Source organism: Acanthopagrus latus, chromosome 4, assembly GCF_904848185.1.
Source record: "Acanthopagrus latus isolate v.2019 chromosome 4, fAcaLat1.1, whole genome shotgun sequence".
NCBI classification, from domain to species: Eukaryota; Metazoa; Chordata; class Actinopteri; order Spariformes; family Sparidae; genus Acanthopagrus; species Acanthopagrus latus.
Window position 1 is genome coordinate 20,691,580 of NC_051042.1, and position 23,738 is coordinate 20,715,317.

General features: G+C 40.1%; 1 protein-coding gene across 4 annotated transcripts in view; it reads right to left on the reverse strand.

The window, feature by feature from the left end:
- dennd5a (DENN/MADD domain containing 5A) overlaps positions 1–22,971 on the reverse strand; it is a 36,859-nt gene extending 13,888 nt beyond the window's left edge. For 2 of the 4 annotated variants that reach the window (XM_037095030.1, XM_037095032.1), the window contains exons 1-6: positions 22,714–22,971; positions 10,601–10,666; positions 9,671–9,780; positions 8,653–9,337; positions 2,760–2,947; positions 742–1,053 (exon numbers count right to left, since the gene is read on the reverse strand). In XM_037095030.1, coding sequence (XP_036950925.1) covers positions 742–1,053; positions 2,760–2,947; positions 8,653–9,337; positions 9,671–9,780; positions 10,601–10,666; positions 22,714–22,813 — 1,461 coding nt within the window. In that variant the 5' untranslated portion in view covers positions 22,814–22,971. The remainder of the gene's footprint in view (positions 1–741; positions 1,054–2,759; positions 2,948–8,652; positions 9,338–9,670; positions 9,781–10,600; positions 10,667–22,713) is intronic. The other 2 variants (XM_037095033.1, XM_037095031.1) reach the window with 1 other exon arrangement.
- Between the last annotated feature and the right edge of the window lie 767 nt (positions 22,972–23,738).

Sequence of the window (23,738 nt, forward strand, 5' to 3'; positions counted from 1 at the left end):
AGCTAATCCATTCAGAGAAAGCTAATGCTGGCCACCAGAGCATAAGCTGATTAGGCTGCACATACAGAGGCTTTCTCTAATTAGCAGCTAATTCATCCTCTATCAGTCTTCAGACGGAGTATTTCATCCAAATGCCGAATGGAGATGAGGCGGTAAAAACGCCAACTACATCTTGATGTCAGTGACTTGAAAAGGATTTCTGTCATCAAGGCTGTGATACATCAACAGCAGCATTTCGGACGAAACTGTTGAGTTGATGATTTGAGCTGATGAAGCAAAACATCTTCAAGACTCTACACAGCTATGGGTGGCTCTGTATTAGCGGTTCTATCAACATGAACCTATGTGGGTTATCAAAAGGGACAGTTACAGAGGAGTATCTTCAGTAGGATTATTTGGGAAAAATTCCCCATAATTACTCAAATATTATCAAGATCCTCAAAATCAAACCAAACATGTTCTCAGCAACATGTATGTAATTCAGTGTGTGGCATAACAGGGTCTTCTCCATTTGTTTACTGTCACTTATTGCAAGTAGTAATGTACTGACAGTGATGGGGAATCAGGGAAGCCCGATCACCAAAGTGGCTCATGCTGAGATCACACTTAACATTGAAAGTCACGGTGACGTCATGAATCTTCTGTCATATACAATGTTACAGTCTACAGTAAAACCTGAGAACTATATGAGGACGATATGAGATATGATCTTTTGTACAGCCCATGCGTTGACAATCTCACCTTCTCCAGGCTCACACCCGTCCTCTTGACCAGTGCCTGCAGTCTGGCGATTGTCTCATTCTCCCTCAGCAGGTAGGAGTTGAGGGGCGAGGCCAGGTTGCCGTTGCGCTTGTCAGAGACCACATCGACGGATCGGAAGCCCGGGTACTTGGGCTGGCTGTCGCTGGAGTGAATGTTTCCCTCCGGAGACACGCCGAAGGACATGAGCACCTCTGAGATCTCCTGAATGAACTCGAGCTTGTTGGGAAACTGGGGCAACTCCTCTGGCAGTTCAATGAAGTGGTTATCGATGTCCACAAAACACAAGTTAGCCTGGAAGGCAACAAGCAGCATAAGAAGCATAAAAAACATTGAGCATTGTGCATTGCTAATGCACAAAAAATAGATTTAACAATCAGTGCTACTAGTCCTACAAGTCTACCTGTACCAATGCTAACAGGTCTATCCAGTCCTAACAACACTATTACAAAGCACCTATTTTTATGTCCCTTCAGATTTGACAGCTCAACCTCCTGATTAGCCGGACAGGTCTGACAGCCCATTAAATGTCTGTCTGTACATAAAATGGGAAGCAGGCAGAATTGTACCTAATGAGCTAACTCATGACTGAAAACTGGCACACTGTGCTGAGAGCAGTACCTTGAAATTCCCCTGTTCACTGAGAGCACAGTGCAGGTTAAAATATCTGGAGTAACTAGACACTTAAAAATGCTGCCACAAGAGGAATGAGAAGAGAACTGTCCACCGTGACTCGTGTCAGCAGTACAACAAAGACCTGACCTATGCAGAGTGACAATAATAAACCTGCTTGCTCAAAATAAAGCAAGCATGTTAATGGTCACAAAGAAAGTTAAGGACCAGGGTTCACTAAAGGGACAGTTCAACCCAAAATCAAAAACATGTTTTTTCCTCTCATACCTCCTACACACTGCAATGTTTCTTTCCCAAAAAAATTACCTGGTTATTCAAGATAATCCACAGTGTTTTGTTTTGAGTCATTTCATGCAGAAGCTACAATCTTACCATGTCAATGCACAGAGGGAAACCTGCATCTACTCATGGTTAAAAGGCTAGCTAAGCTAGCTACTGTTACAGGGCCATTCATTTTTACACCCGACGCTGTCACTGGCACGAGTCTTGAGTCTCTCATCCTGAACAGATGAAAGCTTCCTTCTGCATGGTGATCGACAATTGTAGTTCGGTAGAAAGGAAAATAATTCCCACCCATAAATGCTCATAATAAGTGTGCACGCATGTGGTGTTGGAATTATCAGAAATGTTTTTTTGTTACAACTGCATCGCAGAACATGTTGGCATATGAGTTGTTGACACCATATGATGTTGAAACAGGGCAAAAGAAAGTAAATGCTGGGTGGGGGTAAGAAACTTTTACCAAAATTTTTCATAGTCATATTGTTTTCTTTGCACATCCTGTCACTTAAATACTGAAAACTGCTGTCATGGCATTTTTTGAAACACTCAATACAAAATACAAAACAAAGTCTTTCATATGTCCATGTTGCTCTCACAGTCCGACATGGAGCACATGAATACACCAAAGTCAGAAGAACAACTTTCCAACTCAGAAAATGGGACCATCCAAGGAGCACTTGAATGCAGCATAAAGTCTGTTGATTATCTGGAGGAAAAGGTTCATGGTGTGCTTAGTTATCTTAGTTAGCCAGCCTTTCATCCATGAGCAGATGCAGGCTTCTTCTGTGCAGTGATATGGAACGAAAACAGTTCTACATGAAAGTACTCACAACAAGGTCTCTTGGTTATCTTGAGAAACAGAGTCATGATTTCTGCAAAGACACACTGCTGTTGACTTTTTCAAATGTATTGAGCAGCACAAGCAGAGAACCATCTCGTTCCATGATATTCTAAAGAAGGCAGACATCTCTGTGGCTGATACCTCCAAAATTCTCGAACTCACACCAAAGATATACAGATGGATATTTAAACCAAATAAATAAAGCTCAAACTCAATATGGGAACACAATGCAGTGTGCTTGTACCTCCTGCGGCAGCTCTAACTTGGTGCGGTCATCCTGTCCGTTGGAGTGGAGGCCCATGAGATACGGCACAGGAGCGTCCAGGAAGTGGAGGAGGGAGGCGGGCAGAATGGGGACATACACATGCTGCCACTGGAAGGGGAACATTAAGGCTGTGATGCTCTCTGCCACCGTCATCAGCCTCTGGTAATCTGTTTCACACATACACAGACAGAGTGAAGGAAAGACTGTGTAAGAGATATGTGCCCCGCAGTGTGTACAAGGTTCATTTCCTGACTTGATTATAACATTAAAGTTATGGTGATTGTAATGATTCTGCAATGACTTGTGGTTTTCCTGATTCGTTGTGAAAGCACAATCATTAAAATCGCCACAAGCAAATGTCTGTTCAGTGATGTGTTATTTCAATCCGTCCTGGACCAGTGTTTTCAGTGTTTTCAGCTACATTTAAAACCACAGTGGGGCAGTGGTTAGTCTTCATGAAATCTATCATCTATTATTCTAAATTACTAAAGTGCATTTTTGAGACAAAGCCTGACATTCAAATAAGACTAAAACAGGTTGCACAACTCTTTCCCCCCCATGTTTAATATCCCTCAGGGATCTGGCGCACACTGGTTTCGTCTGATAGATGTTGTTTTTTCTTGTAAACAGCATGTGACAGAAAAGTTGCGCAACACGTCTCGTGTCCTCAATGAGATGACACTGTTTATGCCTCAGCTCTTCTGTTTGCACACTCTGGGTTTGAAATCTATCAACTGCCCCACATGACATGATGGCTAATCCTGCTGTGTTTGCAGTAACCACACATTTCCATCCAAAATTTTAGCATTAGCTGTCTTCGAAAGAACAGCTGTTATTGTTTAACTTAAAGTGGACCAACATGACAAGACAAGAGGAAACCTGTTGCTGTTCTCTGTTATGAGAATGTGGGAGTGGAGTGAGAGATCAATGACCAACCTAAAAGGAATTAGCTGTAATCACACACAAGCTGTGTCCAACTTTAAGGCGTGGATCCTCATTTGTAGATCAAATCAAAACATGCTAACATGGCCTGACTTTAATAAACAGTTGCAAATGCTAGTTTTTTGACCGTACAAACTTTACATGTAAAGAAGGATTCTGACGTTGTTGTATGGCTGTTTCCACTCAGTAAGTAGAGGATCCAATTCAGAAAAACTTGCTGTCTGTAGTAGCATCTTCAGTTTCAGATTTTCTTTTTCAAACATTTTTCGGATTATAAGAATCCCTGTTTTCTTTAGTTAAATTTCCAAAATAAACAAACAATTTAAACATTTTCTTTTTTTGCTCTGATGCCAGATACTTTGAACTAATAAGAAGGAACTGAAGTTATCAAATATGATAGTGGAATAAAAAGTGCAATATTTGCCTCCAAATGTAGTGGAGAGGACATATCAAGTAGCAGAAAAGGGACATTCACAAGTGCTTTAAAGTGCTTCAATTATGGTACATGAGTTTCTTTTAAACTCTTAAAATTCTTCTTCCCTTTTGGTCTCTATGAGTTTCTGAAGTCCTCTGTAGGACCTCTGGAGACTCCAGACTCTGAACTGTGACACAGCTCCAGTCAGCTGGTCCTGTGGCGAGTGTTAAATTCCTTTCTCATGACTCCATGCAGCAACACTCCTTCACGTTCAGGCTTTCACACTTAAGTCAACTTATGTACACACAAATATGTGTCCGGTCCTCCTCATCTGCATTCTTACTCTATCATGTTGGCACGTACTGTACATTCAGCAGCAGCCCTGCCTCTCCTGTTATGGTGCCAAAATAAATACCATTCCTTCATTTGGTCATGTGCTGCTCCATGAGAAGAGGCTCTCATCCCGGCCTGGCCCCCCCCCCCCCGTTGTCCCCCCTCTAAGCAGGCTTCCTCTACCAGGATGGGGACAAGAATACTAACATCACCCGTCTGTTCTTAAACTAGGCCACCATAACAAGAAACCAGTCACAAAGAGTCAAGTACTGTTGCTTATATATATATATATATATATATATATATATATATATATATATATATATATATATATATATATATATATATATATATATATATATATATATATATATATATATATATATATATATATTTATATACACACACACACACACACAGGTGCGTGGCAGCAGTTTGTCCTTGAAGAGATGCTTGAACGATTCAGTTTACATACTAAGTGAAAATGTGTGCAGTATTGCAGGCTAAAAATACTATGAACATACAGAAGTGAAACCTTTCAGGTCTCAGTACTACACTGCTCAAATGATGTGTCAGACTAAATGTGTTCTATGTTCATTTAAACAGCCTCAGTTTGAGCCTTTACACCTCCAATATTGTTAATGAAGGTTCTCAGTCATCCGGGTCCTGGTAATTCTAAGAGCCGTATCGTAGGCAACTGGACTTGTTTTAGTTTCTTGAAGACGTTTCACCTCTCACCCAAGAAGCGTCTTCTTCTTACGGTCTAACTGTCTCCTCTCCAGTTAGTTAGAACTGAAGAAGCCTTTTGGATGAGAGGTGAAGCGTCTTCAAAAAACTGAACAAGGTCCAGTTGCCTATGATACAGCACTCAGAATTGCCTCCAATGATTGAGGCTTCACATCCTGGGTAATTAATCATTTTGGTTCAGGTGAATAAGTGAAGGGAAAAGCCAAACAGATGAAACTCTGACTTATCTTACTGGTTGCAGAAGTCTAGTTTTTATAATATATATCCTAGGCCTGCAACATCTGATTATTTTCATTTTTGTATTCAAATGTTTTGTTCAACACTACCAACAGTAAAAACCCAAAGATTTACTGTGTAAAATAATATGAGAAAAAAAAAAAAAACTTGTGCAAATCCTCATGTATGAGAAGGTGGAGCCTGAGAATGTTCTGCAGTTCTTCTTAGGAAATCCACAAAAATATCAAAATAGTTTTCTGTCAGTCAGCTTTCCTATCATATATTTGAGCTTTGAGCTTTTCAGCTTTGAAAAAACAACATCAGTTACACAACAGATATTGCAGCATAAAGACTAAAATGGAAACTGAAAATGTGTGGTTAGAAGCTGCAAATTCATTTCTTTTAAATCACTTCTTCTATTCTTTTATTCTTTTCACTGCTCTTATTCTTTTAATCTTTATCTTCTAATTCCTCTTATGCGATGTCATCTTTTTATCGTCATTTACTTGCTTTTATTTGTATCCAATTTGCTTTTTATGTCTCTTTGACTTTTTTTAAAGCCTTTTTTCTTTTGATTTGAATTCATTCTTAGTGATGTTTTGTCATAATATGAATAATAAAATTCTCGTTAAACTAGTCTTCTTTCTGTTTGGGCTTCCTGAGTTTCCTGCTTTTGCTTTGTCTGCCAAACTCTGTTTTTAAAGGTGCTGTAAAAATAGTTACCATTATTTCTATTATACGAAAAGTTGGTACATTTGGTCATTTGATAAATAAGAGAGGTGCAGTATTAATGTCTTTGCATGGCTGAAAGACGACTTACTATGTATCTTATTATGTACTTAAATGTACTGTACTGTTTAATTCACATCTTAAGAAATTAATGAGTGAGTATTTCATTGGCATCCTTCCTCGCTTTCTCGTGTATCCTCTGATGTTTCCCAGGAAGTTATACCAAAAAGGCGACCAAATGAAATGCATTACCTTGAGTAAAATTATGGATTTTTGACCAGTGTTGGAGACATTTGGAATAATGTAGACATGTAATGTAATGTAAACTAATATATAGAAGAGTAATCAAGCAGTCTTCATGCTGAAATGTTAGATGTTATATCTTTAATTTCAGATAAAGCATCTCGGGGCCTCAAATGTGCGTTTTGTAACTGCAACGTCCTCAGCTCACACCCAGATCCCGCCTCTCCCCTCATCTCTCCTGTCACTCTCAGCTTCACAAATCACAAAAAGACTGAAAAATCCTGTGAAACAATAACAAATAATGGCTTTCAGTAATTGTAGCGTGTCACCGTGGTTGACACATGATCGACACACGATGAGCTTCCGGTTTGAGAAAGACGGAAGAAGCAGCAGACAATCTTTTCTTTTAGGGCTTCATGTTAGAAATAATGGCCGACCTCTTTTTTTATTTCTTTCTTTTAATCAGAGTTATAAATTCTGGTGCTATTTTTAGCACGTAGCACATGCAGTCCTTTCCTTATTTGCAGAGCATCCCTCTCCTCACTGTGTGTGTCTTTCCCGAACAGTCCCTCATTTCTTCTCAGTGGCATATTGCCAGGGCTTAACTCTACACAACACCCTTCACACGTTCTGCAGTGATGAGCCTCATGGGGAGTGTGTGTGTGTGGGGGGGGGGACAAAGAGGCATGATGTCACTTCCAACCAATAATATTCATCCTGCATCACTGCTATCCTCCCTGTCTCCAGGTTGCCTGGCAACACCACAGCTTTCCCCCTTAAGAGCCCCCCCCCCCGGCCCCTGGCGTTTTGTAAACCATTTGCCTTCTCTTGCCATTGTAATGGATCCAATCACAACGCCAGATCCAGCACCCTTAAATGATTTCCTTTCTTCACCTCGAACACACACACACACACACACACACACACACACACACACACACACACACACTCCAAAATGGTGAACAATGACATGAATGTCACCTTTCCCTGTAATATTACTCTACATGGCAAAGGACTGAATGGATTTATTTAACCTTTACTGAGCTGCTATTCCTAATAAATAATTACTAACAAGGATCAAGCTCCCAACATTTTTGGACTGAAGTGGGAATCAAGATTGATTTTAAGATTCTCCCTCTCCGTGTTTTGCCTAAAGGATGAATAACAAAGACCAGTCACAGCTACCAAGAGAGGGCCTCGCAGTTTAAAATGCGCAAACAAGAAGAACCTTCACAGCAACGCACACACAGACAAACACAAACACACTTACATGTGAGTCCTGGTACAAGGAGCTGCCTGTGGTGGGTGAGGGGGCCGACGTTTACACAGGCTAGTACTCACACTGCATCACTTTAATGGAGACACTCAACAGGTTATGTAATCTCCTGGATAAAAGTCCCACCATGCATATCAAAAATGTGTCGTAGCCTACAGCTGTCGTTTTTGTTCATCCAGACATTTTTAAATCCTCAAATTTCTGGCTAGAGTGGTTTTATGGAGATGTAACATTTCCTTCTCAGTGTACAAACTGAAACAAACCGTAACAGTAAAGACTATGTTAAGATATGTTGTTTCAATTAAGCTCTGAAGAGCAAAATCATTCAAGTAGCGACTGGGGAATTACAAGATCACATCAGGTAAAAAAGAAAGACTTTTCTCAAGGATATTACTATTCTAAGCTTCTCAAGGCTCAGTGAAGGAGCCAGTGTTCTCCACTAGAAGTGCTTGTCGGATGGTCGAATAGCCTCAGAAAACTCCCACACCTTTCTTTGCTGTGACCAAACCTTTCTGAATCTTTCTAAGAACCAACAATCCAGAGATTACTGTGCAGGTTTGTTGTCCAAAATATGTAAACACGGAGGAAAGTCTTGAAGCTACACCAGCATGTGTAATCAGGTCCGTAGACAATTTGTAGCCTCATGTCCTGACACTGATACGTCCTTCAGCTCCAAGGAGACATCTCTTGAGACAATACTAACAGGATCACATGACCTCACAATTCCCCCCAAAACAGCTGCTACAGATAATGCATGATTTTCTTCTTGCTTTCCCACTTGCAGCGCTTTAGAAAAACACCTACAGCGTTACTGAATTGTGTCCATCCGTCGCAGGATTTCAGTGTCGGCCTGACTACTTATCGATTTGTTTTTTACAATATGGTTGTATGGTAAGCAGGATGTGGAGGTACTTGTAATCAATCCATCCTAATGGGACACTGAGTGTAACAGGAGAAGAGCAGCTACTTACGCTGTGAGTAGAGCAGTATCTGCATCTCGAGCAGGGCGCAGGTGAACAGCTGCAGAACGTTCTCCACCCCCAGCAGATTAAACACCTCCCCCATAGGAAAGTCAAAGAGTGGCAGCTCAGATGTGCTCGGCCTCTGGCACACCACCGGCCCGTAAACGCCTGAGAACTTGAGGGAGCGCCCGGAGGGTGGCATGGGCACCTCGAAGAGGATGTTGTAGATGTAGCTCTCCAGCGGGAGGGGCGGGGGCTGGGGGGAGGAGACAGCCTGGTGGAGCTGCTGCAGCACCTTCCTGCAGGCCTGAGGGAAGGCCATGGGTGTGATCAGGCAGATGCACTTTGATACGTACAGCGTGTCACGACTGATGTCGTACGAGTTGAACCGCTGCAGGCGGGAGATGGCGGGTGCCGCGTGGAGCATGGGTCTAGTCTGAGAGTGTTGGTGTCGCTGCTCCTCGAGTCCCGGCGGCGAGGTGGGAGTGTGCAAGATGTCGTACTGCTCTGCATTGTGCATGTGGTAAAGAGTCTGCATGGCGCTGCAGATCTGCTTACTGGTCACCTCCTCGAAGAAGGTGAGGGCGAAGCCGTAGGTCCGAGAGCCGTCCTCTCTGGTGATGATGAAGGAGTGAAACTGAGGCTCCCGAGAGTCGACCTGCGTCCTGAATGCCAGACCTTTTGGCATACAGAGCTGTGAGAGGACGGACAGACAAGGTATGAAAGGGTTGAAAAAGTTATTAGAATACATCAGAAGCTAAATTCAGCTTTGAAAAGGGAAGCTGTTAAGCAGTTGAATGAGTGCATATTGCAAAATTCAGCTGATGAAATGTATTTAGGGCCGACTTCTTAGTTTAACCAATGAATCTATTATCAAAATAATTGGAGATTAATTGCATAGTTGACAACTGATAAATTATCTGTAGGAAAAATACCCGTCAATTAATGATATTAATGTCAACACTGTCATACCATACTGTCATTCTTTAAGTACAAAGTGAATGTTATGACTGTATAGAGATCGTACCATGCCAACTGCATCCTGGTCGAATGGATTCCACTCGACATTTTCTGGAAAGTGTGCTAGAACTTTGGATTTAAAGGTTCTCCGCAATGGACTCTGCTCAAAATTCTCACCTGGAAGTGAAACAAACAGAGAGAGGAGCGAAAAACAAAGACGACGAGAGGCAGTTAGCACATGTCTCCACATGTTAGAGAGAAGCAGAAGAACAGTCTGATTGGAAGCAGGTTTAAAGTGCCAGGCGCAACTGGAGGAAAGAGCTAGTCAGCATGTTTGTCTTGAGAGGAAGATTGTATCGCATCATATAAAGCTGTCATCTGCATCCTGCTTGAGAAAGTAAACATAATAAAATATTCAAACAGGCAGCATCTAATACTACAAAATTGATCATTTATCAGACAGGCAAACAAATCTGATTTAATGTCTTAATGCTTCCTGACAGCTTTAATGGCAATACAAAGAAACACACAAAATAATCAACCATAGAAAGCACAAGTTGAGCTGATATGAACCCAGAGTAAAGCAGAAGTGATGCACACACCAAGGCAGTACTGAAAAGTCATTCAGAGTGTCAGGGGGAGAGTAAACATTGACCAAGCAATGCCAGCGCAGGCAGCACTGGATTCTTGTGTGTGTGTGTGTGAGAGAGAAACAGAAGCAGTGATTGTCAAACATCAGCTCGTTGTTCAGCTGCTGATCAAGGATGTGAGGGAGAGGGAGAGGGAGGAGGGGGAGGACAAATCAGGAGGAGGGTGCGCAAAAACAGAAAAGGGCAAGTCCTCACACCTGTGCAGAAAATAAATGTGAAAACTCAGAATTTAAAGAAACAAAAGAGGGCTGCGTAGAAAAAAACAAAGGTGTGCCAGGTTAAGGGTTGAAGGGTTGAAGCTGAGCTCAGGTTAAGAGGGGGAGGAGTGTGTGTGGTGGGAGGGTTACCTTCATTTGCCAAATTTCCTCTGGCCCCATCTCTGAATTTAGTAGCTTGTATATACTGGCATAAAGCTACACAACAAATAAAACAAAAATATAATTAAAAGCCTGCTTGTGGATGGGTAGCGCATCACTTCTCAGTTTTGTGCAAACACATCTCGACAGCTATGCTGTCAAAGCTCTGTTCTGAGAGCAAGCTGCATACAGACCCAGGACATTATCGTGTCAGGTGGGTATGCTAATTCAAGGCAGCTGGCTGGGTTCTGATACAAGGATACAGAGTTGAATGTGTGTCATGGCTTCCTCTTGGTCTACAGATCATGCAAATCCATATGTGGATTATGTTCTCACCACAAAGAACCCACAGCCATGCTAGAGCTCAGTGGTGCTTGGAGACAACTTCTAATGTCAGCATGCTAAACTGCCCCCAGTGTTTGTCATGTTCACCATCTTCTTTTGGCATGCATGCATGCATAGCATGCTAATTAGCACTAAACACAAAGAGCAACTGAGGCTGATGGCAATGTCATGAGCTCTAAAAGTACATGTACTGGGCAAACAGATATTTTGACCTCTTGATGAAAAGTTTAGGGATCACCAAAGTTATTACAAGTCATCACCCAGAAACCATGAGTGCATGTGCAGAATTATCATCACGAGAAGTAAATGACGACGGGATCTTTTCATTTAAAATATTTTTGTTTTACATGAGTAATCTTTTAAATCACACCTGATCAAGCAGTAAGTATATCTGAATTCAAACATATACCTTACCTCACAATTCAATGGTACCGGTACAGAGACTGGATTATTTAGGCTAAAAGCAAGAGCACAAACCTGTTGCAATATGTTTCTTATCTATCATCCTAACTGTTGCCATTTAAAGGACAAGACTGCCAATATTTCAAATCTCTAAATTGGTGATTAAATTCAATAAAAATACCAAAACCAAAAACAAATTGGTCTTAATAGTAAGTCTGTGAAGCCAAAGCCTGATGTAGCTTATTCCTCTGTGCCACAGAGCTCCATTACTGTCCAATAATATTTAAAAGCACATTTAAGAGTCACACTGTTGCACTAGGGGACATTTTTGGAAATTGCAGTTTATTTTGAGTCGATCCCACCAGCACTGCCCTGCTGCAATAAATAATAACTAGAGCTCCAAATGTGCATCAATTCTCAGTTAAAAATAGTCCCAAACAAATGCACCTTTTACTCCCATCATAGTAACGGTTGCTGAAAACTACAGTGCCCAGCTGTTTCAGGAAATCACTGAGCTGTTCAAAAGAAAACATAAAATGTTTAGAGGTGTATTTCTTGAGTGTCAGATAGGGTGAAGAGTTTGGAAATCCAGTATCCAAAATACAGTTTTGTTTGTCTCACACGTCATGATTTACCAGGTGATGCATGTGGCAGAAGTATTTTACAGATATGATGTGGCATTTTAATATATTTCAACATTTTTCACTTTAGGTCTGATGCTTGAAAAACATCTCCCAGCGTGGCACATTAGTCTAATGCGTGTCCATCAGTAGACAGTCATGTGGCCGACTGAGTGAAAGGCTGCTCTTGTACTGGAGACTGACTGGCCCAGGGGCTGAGCTAGATTATCTAACATTTTACATAAAAGCGGCCAGGCGGTTCTTTTTGCTGTCCTCTTCATGCATGACATTTGCCAAGCACCAACGAAACAGTCCTGCTGGAAGAAACACAGAATTCATGCAGCATGTCAAAGTCAAAATGTGAGCTGTGTGACACATGCCATTGAGTCTTTTACAGCAGGTCAGCTATGAATGAAATCTGCACCCAGGCCTTGTGAGATGTCAAATTAGGACTTTCCTTTCTGGACATCCTTATGTACCTTACTGCCAAAATCGCTGCTGTACCTTGATACGCTCTGATCACTTTAATGGCTGTTTTTTTTTTTGCTTTATTCTACACTTCTTGTCATTACACAGCAACAATACACCCTTGTTGCTTTTACATTCTGTAATTGCCTTTGTGTCTCATGTATATACATGTGTAGATAATATTTACACTTGTACCTTAGCTCTGCTGTCCCATATTTCTTCTGTATACTTCTCATTTTTATCTATATATTCTTCTTCTATACATTGTATTTACTAATTACCATTTACGACATATATTTTATAGTAGAGTCTCTAAGCTTAATAATTTCACATGAGTGTACTTGTACAAGCAGAGTGACAATAAACTCTACAAATCTTTTGGACTTTTTTGTGGACTATGTAGTTTATGAATTGTCACTACACTTAATATGACTCAGTGGTGACACACACACACACACAGACACAGACACAGACACACACACACACACACACACACACACACACACACACACACACACACACACACACACACACACACACACACACACAAAAACACACAGGCAAGACATGATGACTCAAAATTCTCCTCCCTGCTGATTACATTAATTCTCTCTGTTGCATCTGTTTGAATATTCATGTTTGATGAAAGCTCCACTGTTGGGAAGCATTTAGTAAGAATCCTTGTGGAGATGTTGAGAATTATGAATGAAAGTTCTGTATTTAGTCAGATAAGAGCTTTACCTTATGTGCCCACAAATATATCAATATATTTTCAGTATTCAGTTTCATCCCTCTCCAGGACAATGGTAAAGGGAGGTGTTGAGGGGAGCAACAAAACCAGTTCATATTAGGCTCATTCATAGCACGGTGAAATGAATCCTGGCAGGGGAATAAAAGTATTGTGGATTAAGGGGTTTAATCTGTTTTTCATATTCAAACCGCCCGCAGGGAAGAAAGTAGGCCAGGAACGCACCTCAGACTCAGACACAAACATCAGCAACCAAAGATAGGGCAGGCAGTGAGATTGCTCTGATTAGTAGGGAAGGTAAGAAAATATTCAATTCCTTCTAATTTCTGACATTTGTATCCCACTATGATGAATCTAGAATCCATGTTTTATCCCCTTATTTAAGACATACAATTGTTTGTTTTGCACTTGTTCAAAGTGGATAAAAAATGCATGACGACAAAGCTGTCTCTAAACTCAGTCGCGGCAAAGTCAACTGCTGTAGTGACACAACAAACATCTGGGAGCATCTGGCTGTGGAGCAGGTTTGAGGCGACATGTCACTTCAGTCGACCAACAGCGTCAGTTTATGATCTTTTGAAGTGAGAGCTCCTAAAGGTAATTATCACAGCATACACAGGCAGCATATTACAAATAAGGTAAGCAAGTGAGTGAGTACAAAATGTGCTTGTCACGACATGCAAGATTAGGAAAGTATTACTCTGTGTTCTCAAAAGCCCAAATCGATATAAATCGGTGCAAGGCTTCCTTACTGGTGTCTCTCAACTTTTGAACTTCGCTCTCAGTTGACTACATGGAAGCTAAAGTTTTTCATTTTCTTTTCTATCATCGTTTACATGGACACCAATTATTGGAGATCAAACATTATTACTCAAAGAAACACTATGTGTGGTGTACAGAGGAGCGTTTTAAAATAAATATGACTTAAATTAAAGAAAAGAGAAAATGTCAGTTGATGTTTTGACCATCTTCAATCAACTGCACTACTCATTCCGGGGCTCTTTTATGAATTTATCAAATCACCAGACAGATGACAAGAAACAAGAGAGAGCTGTGCGGTTAGGGTTCATGCCAGGACATGAACCAAGCCCTAAAACCAGGCCACCATAAAATGTCTAAGAGGAAACTGAAACAGGGAATCAGATGTTGAAACGACTAATGGTTACTGTAAAACGGCAAGAATTTGGAAAGAAAAGCGGAGATGGAAAACAGAAAAATGTCAAGTCAATGCTAAAATTAAAAGCCTAATTGCTCCAAACTTATATTGAAACATCTAGATACAAAAAGGCAAATGCCCCTCCAGGGTGGTGCTGTCACTATGCAAACAGCTTTACTTATACTATTCTTGAGGAGAAATACATTACATATACCTTCATTTTGAAGAACTACACTGGGAATGTTCCTTTTCCTTGTTTTTCCACACAGGATGACCTGATTCGTGGTTCATGTGCATAGACCACACAGGTGTTCTCTTCACCTGCTAATTAGTGCTAATTACAAGCTAACTACCTCACTCGTGGGAATACACTCGGGGAATACGCTTGTTGATGTGAATGCCAACAAACATTTAATCTTGATTTGTCAGATGTTTGTACAAATGGACGGTGTTGCCAGGGGCGTGTGGACTGGTAGCAGTGGGAGTAGAGCGTCACAGAGTTCTGGCTCCTCGCCGTTTCTGCCCGTAAGCCAGGGACCACCCACAGCTCTGCACCCCTACTGTGCTCATACACCCTCACACCTACTGTACTGTGGTGTGGCCCACTAGGCAAAGAAACATAAAGGAGGTTCCTCTTAAACTAGAAAGCTGTATTCAGACACGACTCGACTTGACTGCCCGCTACAGAACGGGGTGAGGACACTGCTAACACTTCAAAATAGCTCAGTAGAGAAAACATCAACACTTTTTCACCCAGAGGACCCGGAGCTGACAGCACATGATAGCTCACTCTCAGCTTAGTTCACAGCCTTCACAGCTTATACTCCCAACAGAGATAATATGGGGGGGGTTATTTTCAATAAAAGAATACATTTTCACAAATACTTTCTTCGACTTCCTTTTTTTCCCCACTTGCTACAGTGTGGGAAAGGTTTCTAAACTGGCACTTCAGTTTATTGAAAGCTGGCAAACTACCACCACTGTCTTTTCTCATCAGCATCAGAGGGAAACACCACTCGCAACTTGGCTGCCAAAAACTACCAACATTCAGTTTCTTGGGAAGCTTTAGGAGAAAAAAATGGTCAAGTAACTGTCGAATACAAATGTCAATACATCAAGGAATTACATCAATTGCACTGGACCTGTAGTAGTCTCTACAGCCACAGCGATTAGTATTTTAATAATTAATTAATCGTCATATTTTTAGCGGAAAAAGGAAAAAATGGCTGATTTCAGCTTTCTTAACATAATTGCTGCTTAACTTTGTCCTTTATGAAAGTCCAAAAGCCAAAGACTCTTCATTTACTGTTTGGTTGGACAAAAGAAACAATTTGAAGAAGTCACTTCGGGCCCTAGGCAATTCTGTTTGGCACTACTTTTTGACAGTTTCAGAGACTAAACGTGAAAAATAACTGGCAGATTAGTTGCTAATGAGAATGAGTTAGTTTTCTCCTTTTTTCAGAATTACAAATCTAGAAAATGATGCTCTTGCCATCAAAAATCTGACAATGTAATGGAAGACAGACAAGTTCAACAGCATTCTTAGAGTCTTTCACATCTTTCAGAGCTGGCCGGTATTTTTTCATCGTCCCTTCGACAAAATCAGTACATCACTACATTTTTCCTGTGGATTTGTTCTAAGTAGACTTGAAGCAAATTAACATCTGTCATCCTGTAGCACCACTTTCTTTTCAGTTTAGCGAAATGTTTATAAATCCTGACAACCTGTTAATCTTATGAATAAAATATTTTCTTTTTGATAAGTTTCCAAAAGGATTAATAAGGAGAAGTCTAAGTCTAAGTCTCCAAGTCTAAGTTTACCTACTGCCATTTATTGCTGCATCCCCCAACAAGCAAACACTTCCACAGCAAACATATGAACTTGTCACATGACGAAGAGCACAGGTGTTGCCATTAACGTAATTATGTGAATCATGCACATGCGTGAGGAACTGACTCGTCCAAATGTAATAGAGACAGAAATAAAGCCAGTGAGAGTTACAAACAGCAGCCAGTTCAATAGCTAGAACCTATCTACAGCTAAATGGAAGATGAAGGGCTCTTTAAATCACACTCTGCTTAAACGTCACATGAAAGCCTGAAAACTGAGCTTACCAAACATCTGTTAGCAGCACTGGGATAGGACTGCACAGAAACTCGACTCGTGGAAAATACACAGCCTTTTAGACAAGAATGTGCATGTTTAATTACTCTACCAAGAAGGGAAAGAATGTAAACCTTCACCATTCAGGAGCACATCTATGCTCTTAGCATAAGCCTTAACCCAACAGGGAACAATACTTTATCCAGGGGAAGACTCATTACACCCCAGGGGGAAAAAATGAAAATTACCATTTCATTCATGGAAATGAGATTCAGGACGGTTTCTGCAAAGCAAAGTCAACCCTGAATACAGACGATATCAGATAAATACCCTAGACGAATAGGACAACACGACATGAAGCAGCTTAACAATCTGGTTTCAGTGAAAAGACGCAGGTTCCAGTTTTTCAAGTTCCAGTTATTTTCAGAGCAGAACAATAATTGATATTTGGAAATTGACATACATTTGCAATAAAATTTTAGTGTCAAAATTAAGAATGACAACTGATGGCATGTTACCATGCATGATTTATTTTATTATTATTATTATTATTATTATTATTATTGTTGTTGTTGTTGTTGTTGTTGTTGTTGTTATTAATCTATTACTATTATAAATCTGACAAACAAAACAAAACAAAGCAAAGCAGTGATTGTGATCATCAGAAAAATGGTGCATTACAGTTTTATAGTAACATCTGAATATATTAGCTAATAAGTGGTTATCTACTTAAATGAAGATGAATGTGCAAATGTAACCATGAGAAAATATCATGATCACCATCATTGACTGTCCCTAGTATGTATTCCCTTTCTAAATTTTCCTTTTAATGTAAATCAAATCTAAACCCAAATGTTACTTAACAGTGGGACACAGGAATCTCCCCAATAATGTGATAATACTATACATTTGCATTATGGTCTAAACAAGACGATACCCAAAAGCCAAGGGTCCACCGTGGATTCAAAATGATTTATCACCGAAACTGTGAAAAAAATGCAGACACACAGCTGCTGAATTCATCCAAAACTGACCCTGAATATAAAAAGCTAATTGATTCAAGCTGATCTTTGGTGTCCAACCGCCATTAGCAAAAAATGTCCCCGTACTTTTTTGAGCTTAGTAACTAGACGTTTCTTGTAGAAATGCACAGTTCAGTCACAGTTCATTTTTTTAAACTAAATGTCAATGGGGTTCTACCTACTTTCAATCTTAGTTGTTCTTCTTTCATACTGTTGATGTAACTGGGAGAGAGATTTTAGCTGCTAATTTGCTCCAACTGTGAGTCAGCTATCACTGGCCATTGGAATAATTAATGAGACCTTCACTTCTAGAACCAGGGGCACTGTGATGGCAGCTCTATGATGAACTAATTGATAGAAAAAATCCTCCTTTACAGCCTTGTGAGCCAGTGTTTCCACCTTACCATTTTACTTATGGTCAGGTTCAGACAAAATGTATGATAAAGATCAGATAAACTGCACCTTCCAAGGCCTGTGAAGTCTATAACTAGTCTTCAAACGGCCTCCAAAATCCCCCAACACATTTTCCAAGTAGATTCTTAAAAAACACAGACAGGAGACCTTTAACAGTTCCATAAATACCAAGTGAAGTGAATGAAAATATGAAAGCCCACATTATGCATTTAAAGCCAGCTTTCATGTTGAGCCATTCATCCTCATTTGTTTGCTGAGTAGGATTGGGGGAGAGAGGCTGCCTGGGAAATTCAAAAGGATATTTAGCATTTGAATAGGTGGAGCCTGTGTGCGAGTGTACTTATGTCCCTCAGCTGCCTGTGTTTCCAGTGTCGCCTGCAAGGCTGCAGGGTCATACATATGCTAATCAGGTCCTCACTGTGCTGTGCCTTAAGAAAGTTTTGGTGGTTTCTTTGTGCTACACTGTACATAAATCACCGCTGGATCACATGAAAAGTGAAGAACATACTGTACTTCAGCTCTGTTAAACCACCAGAGAGTTTGACTCGGCTTATTTCACTCATCCATTAATAGTCAACAGTTGTGCCAGCAAAATCTAACGCAGATTACTTTAATTGATTCTAAATGTTTAAATCATTGAGCGTATAATTACTGAATAATGTTCAGTCAGCTGTTCAGTTATTACGGTAATTACTGAGGGAGTTAGGCTCCAAAGTTACCATCCTCAGTATCTGTTGCTTATACTCTAAAAGATGAGGCTGAAATGTCACTTCATAGTTCCAGGACATGTTTTGTTTATGACACCCAAAACCATTCTTAAATTACAGGTGAATAAAAGCATTTGTTTAGAAATAAGTATTTCAAGCTAAGTTCAGTATTTAAAAGGGCTGCAATTAATGAATTGCAAAATGAATCTAACACTTCTTTTGGTTCATGAAATAAATCAATAATCAAAATTGGGGCCTATATGTCTATCATTTAAACAGGTGTTACATTTACAATATGATTCATGATTGGTAAGGATGATCATTTTTGTATGACAACCTTTTTTAGCTAAAAAACTATTAAATCCCTGATGAAATTGACACTAAACAAACATGTTTTCTTTCAGCTCAAGAACAAGATTGAAAGTATTTAGATTAATTGTTCAGCCCTGAACAAAACTCAGTTTCTAACTGATTTTCTGTCAATTAATCAACAATTTATTTCATTTAACTATTTTTCAAAAACAATGAAAAACATGTACTCTTTGTATCATCGGCAAAATTAAGTATCATAAATATAAAGCTTTGTTCGTCTCCATTGCAGCTGCTGCAGCGTTTCGCAGCATGTGCATTTCCTCCTAAACCAACCACACGTGAAGGATATCTAAACCATCGCTGTCTAATTCCATCACATGCAAATTATTCTTTCACATGAAGAGATTCAAACCTGAGACAATGACCCACTTTCTACTATGCGTTCATTTTGTAATAAAAAATGTGAAAGATCTTCAAAGAACACCTATAGCAGATGTTTATCTGACATAATCTAACCTGAAAAAAATGGAATTTCCACACAGTTTCCTTTCTTCAGCTCATAACTGAAAGTCGGTGAGGGCAGGCCCCTAACCTCTTTCTACAGTAAACAGCAGCAACAAGCAGTAAGTAGAACAGCCACAGAGATGTTTGACCACAGAGCCCCGGTATATACTTCGAAAGAAGCTTTCAACCAGGCACATTTTTGTCCAGTCAGAGACAACTGAAAGAACAGAACACCTAAGAATATTCTATTACATTAGAGACTTCTGAAAATTGGAAAGGTTATTTGAGAACCTGTCAATAACACAGCTACTGTCACTGTTTTTAAAATGTATAGGAGAAGCCAATCGACACGCAAGACAGCGGTCAAAACAGCTAACAGAAAATACTTATAAAATAAGCAATTAGTTTCGCTGCCACTCAATGTCAAGGACTAACAGCCAGGTACACAATGGTTTTCTCTGTCCACACTGATGGAGGACTAACAGTAGTTTCAAGGGTAGAAAACATGTGGCTAGAAGGCCAAAACAAAGAGACAATGATTAAAGATTTCAAACAAGTGTGAAAATGGCCTCGGTCTGATCAACTATACCGTTGTGCTACATTCTAAAAAGAATAGTGCATGTTCTTGAACTTCAATTAATTTCACCAATTTTAGGTAAGAACTCAACAGTAAACAGGAACTAGAGTTAAAGGAAGTAAAACTGGGAAGTGTAGGGGTTGAGTCTTCAAAAATCAAAAGTTTCGACTCTGCGGACCACTCACTATCTGCTGAGTCAAAATAAATCACACTAAAATGAAGCCGAAAGTAGAAATAAAACAGACTCTTCCCGGGAGTCCGTCCTGTTCAAAAGAAAGGTTTTTGTTGTAGATTTTACATGACTGAAATTCAGTGAAAATGTCTGAACTAATTGGATTGTTGTGTGATGAGTACAGGAGTAGTGACCCGGTCAAGAAGAGCTTATACACGTTAAGACATTTACTCACAACAGGCTTAAGACCAGTTCATGTTAGTAGATTTACACTCAGATAGTCGGCCTGACTGAAGCACAACAACTACAAAACTGAAAACTGTGACACAACATTTGAAATGTGCATGAAGTGATGACCGCATCATGTGACCAATATTATATCTCTGTAGACCATCAGCATTTAGGGATTTCCAGAGTTAGCAGTGACGATGCTGCGGGGAACCCTGACATTAGTCGATGTGGGAAATGTTGGAGCCAGATAGCATCAGCTCGAAAGGACAGAAATCTCAAATGACAAAAGTTTAATCATTATTTTTTAGCACAACTCCACCGATATCTGGAGTCTGTCACGACTCCTTGAGGAGGCAAACTATATTGGACACAGACAGCCCAGTTGCCAGGAAGCAATGTTGGCACTTAAGGTCCCTGCAACCCACTATTACGTTCATATTCTTATGTGTCATAGGACATACCATATTGACACTTCTATAAATGTTTCATATCACGAGAAGGCTGCGTCAGTGACCACAACTCGAGACTGTGTTTTATCATTTGAAAGTGAGAAACCACAGTAAATTTTTGATTGGGAGCCACTGTGTTTGGACATTTGAAACAAAATACTTGACAATAGATTCGAAAAAAGTACGTCACTTGAGTTATATTATGTCTTTGTAGACATTTAGGGTTTCCCCATGGTTAGCAGGGTGTTGCATCGGGAAACCCAGACACTTCTCGACAGGGACAATGATGGAGCTTCTATTGCCAGATATTTACATTCACTGTCAAACATCTAATCTGCTATCTAGCCCACTGATTTGTCGAAGTAATGACCAAAACTAATCATTATTATCATTTTTCCCCTGGGTGGAGGGACCATTATGGCCAACTATACACAGACCCAGAAACTCTGATGCACCTATCATCACAGAAAATCAAATAAATATAATAAACAATAATCTTCAATAAAACTGGATAAAGGCATTAATATTTAAGGATACTAATGTTGTAACAATCAGCATCAGCCACAGATTACACATCATGTAACAAGATGCATTCGCAGAGTCTTTTGAGAGAAGCAGTTATTAAAATATTTGAACCAAGACAAAATGGATGTCTTTGTTAGGATCTGCTCTTTTGAGATGAAATGTGCAGTTCTGGTTAACAGATCCTGTCACGTGCCTTCTGTCAGTTGTCATAGCTACTCAGCAGTCTCCACACAGAGACGCCTTTCAACTTCTTTCCCCGTGTTTGGAATTAGCCTGTCCCTAGACAAACCCAGCTTGGGTACGCTGCATCTGGGATTCATATTCTCTACCATTCAAAAACTGCGTCTTCCAGTAATCATATCATATTGCCAGCTCCTTAATTGTGTTTCTTATTTATGATTTCAAAAGCATATACATGTTTGAAGAATCTGCTCAGCGTTCATGCTCAGGGCCAAGACAATTCAGGGACACATGCAAATATATATATATATATATATATATATATATATATATATATATATATATATATATATATATATATATATATATGCCATATGCCTCTCTTTCAAACAAAACACATGCTCATGCAGGTAAAATCATAATAAAAAAGTCTCAGAACCAAACACGATCCAGGTGTGTCACAGCCTTTTGTACTCTTATTAGAAGCTATTTATATGACTGCTTGTGTTGTGAAGGGTGCGCCCTCTGAGGAGCTGACTTGAAGAGGATGGTAGCATGCTCAACGTGGATCTCTCGGGGGGGATGCTGAGGATGTGAGGGGTCGATGAAGGGCATGATACATTTTTGCCCCGGGGCATCTAACAGGTTAATCCTCCCCTGTGTGTCGCCACACTGCTACCCGCTCTCCTCTAAATAACCCGGTGACAGGTAGGAGCCACTGTGACAACACCATCCTATGTAATAACACCATATCGACACAAACCAAAAGTATTTACATTAAATATTCATCATTAGTGAGCAGGACCAACACCAAACGATGTAGACATAGAGATAGTGTGTAATAATCGAGAGGGAATGTTCGGAAACCTTTGAATAGAAATTCATGTCGGTGCGTTAAAGACACACAACAAGCCAGTAATCCGCTCTCCTCTCCGCGAGCATTACAGAGAACAGGCTGAGAGAAGATGAGCTAGGCCTGACGTTATGTCCGCTGTGTGTTTATCACAATAACCTACATTTAATGTAACGCGAATAAATAAACGACAGGCGCGTCCAGATACAACAAAGGCCGAATAATAATGCTGACCTAATGTTATAACCCTTTCCGTTCTGCCTTCTTTGCTACAGCATCAGCCCCGACATTTACCCCGATGGCTAACGTGCTTACCGGACAGTTCGTCGGGTTCCAGCCCGCTGTCGGTGTCGAGTCCGCAGATCACAAAATAATCTGCGAACCGGCAGGAACCGGAGCTGAAGCCGGTGGTCATTTTGAGACTGGTCCGGTGGTAAACTTATCCCCTCAACAGGGAGCATATTAAAGGAACTCGGAGAAGTGATTTCGCCCTGCCATCACGGATGCTACGTTACTGCGAAGCTCGAAAATCAGTACCGACACCAAACTAACATGTCTGCTAACAGCAACGGCCATGACACATCCGGTACGCGTTCCTTCACAATAAAACACCCTGTCTACAAAACGGGACGAGAAACTTTGATTTTGCGCCAAAACCCCTCAAATTGATACATAAATTAATCCTTTAATTTAAATGAATATATAATACCAATAAATAGAACGATTATGATCTTAAAAGAATAAGTTTGTAAAAAAAATCAATATGTAAACAGTACTGAATAAAATCATAGTAAGTAAGGGAGGAAAAATAAGTAAATCTGGAAATCTGAAAGTAGAGTAGTAGTAGTAGCTAGAAAAAATTGGTTGATCAAATCCACCTTAACCCTATGGTAGGCCAACTTAGTGCATCAGGCCCCACTTTGTGCAGCCCTGATGTGCCATGTTGTTTTGTTTTTTTGTTGTTGACTCCAATTGTTGTCTTAATTTTAGGGATATTTTCATGACTTCCGGTTTTCCTCTTACCAACTCTGACTTTACAATATCCATAAAAATCTGAGCGTTGCAGTCGAAATGCATTGTGGTCCATCAACAGCAGCACAGCTGTAATCATCTGCTTTACATACAGTTAATCAGCAGGCTGATACTGTTGGCGCATGAACCTGACACACTTATTTTTAAACTGCTCAGGAGATAAAGTGCTACTGATGGATTTGTACATTGGAAACTGATTTATTCTATTTAGCACTTTGTTATTTTTAGAAAAGCGTCATTATTTAACCACCCATGTTTCTATGTGATTTAAAGGTGTTTCATTGGCCTCTAAATACATTGATGGAGTC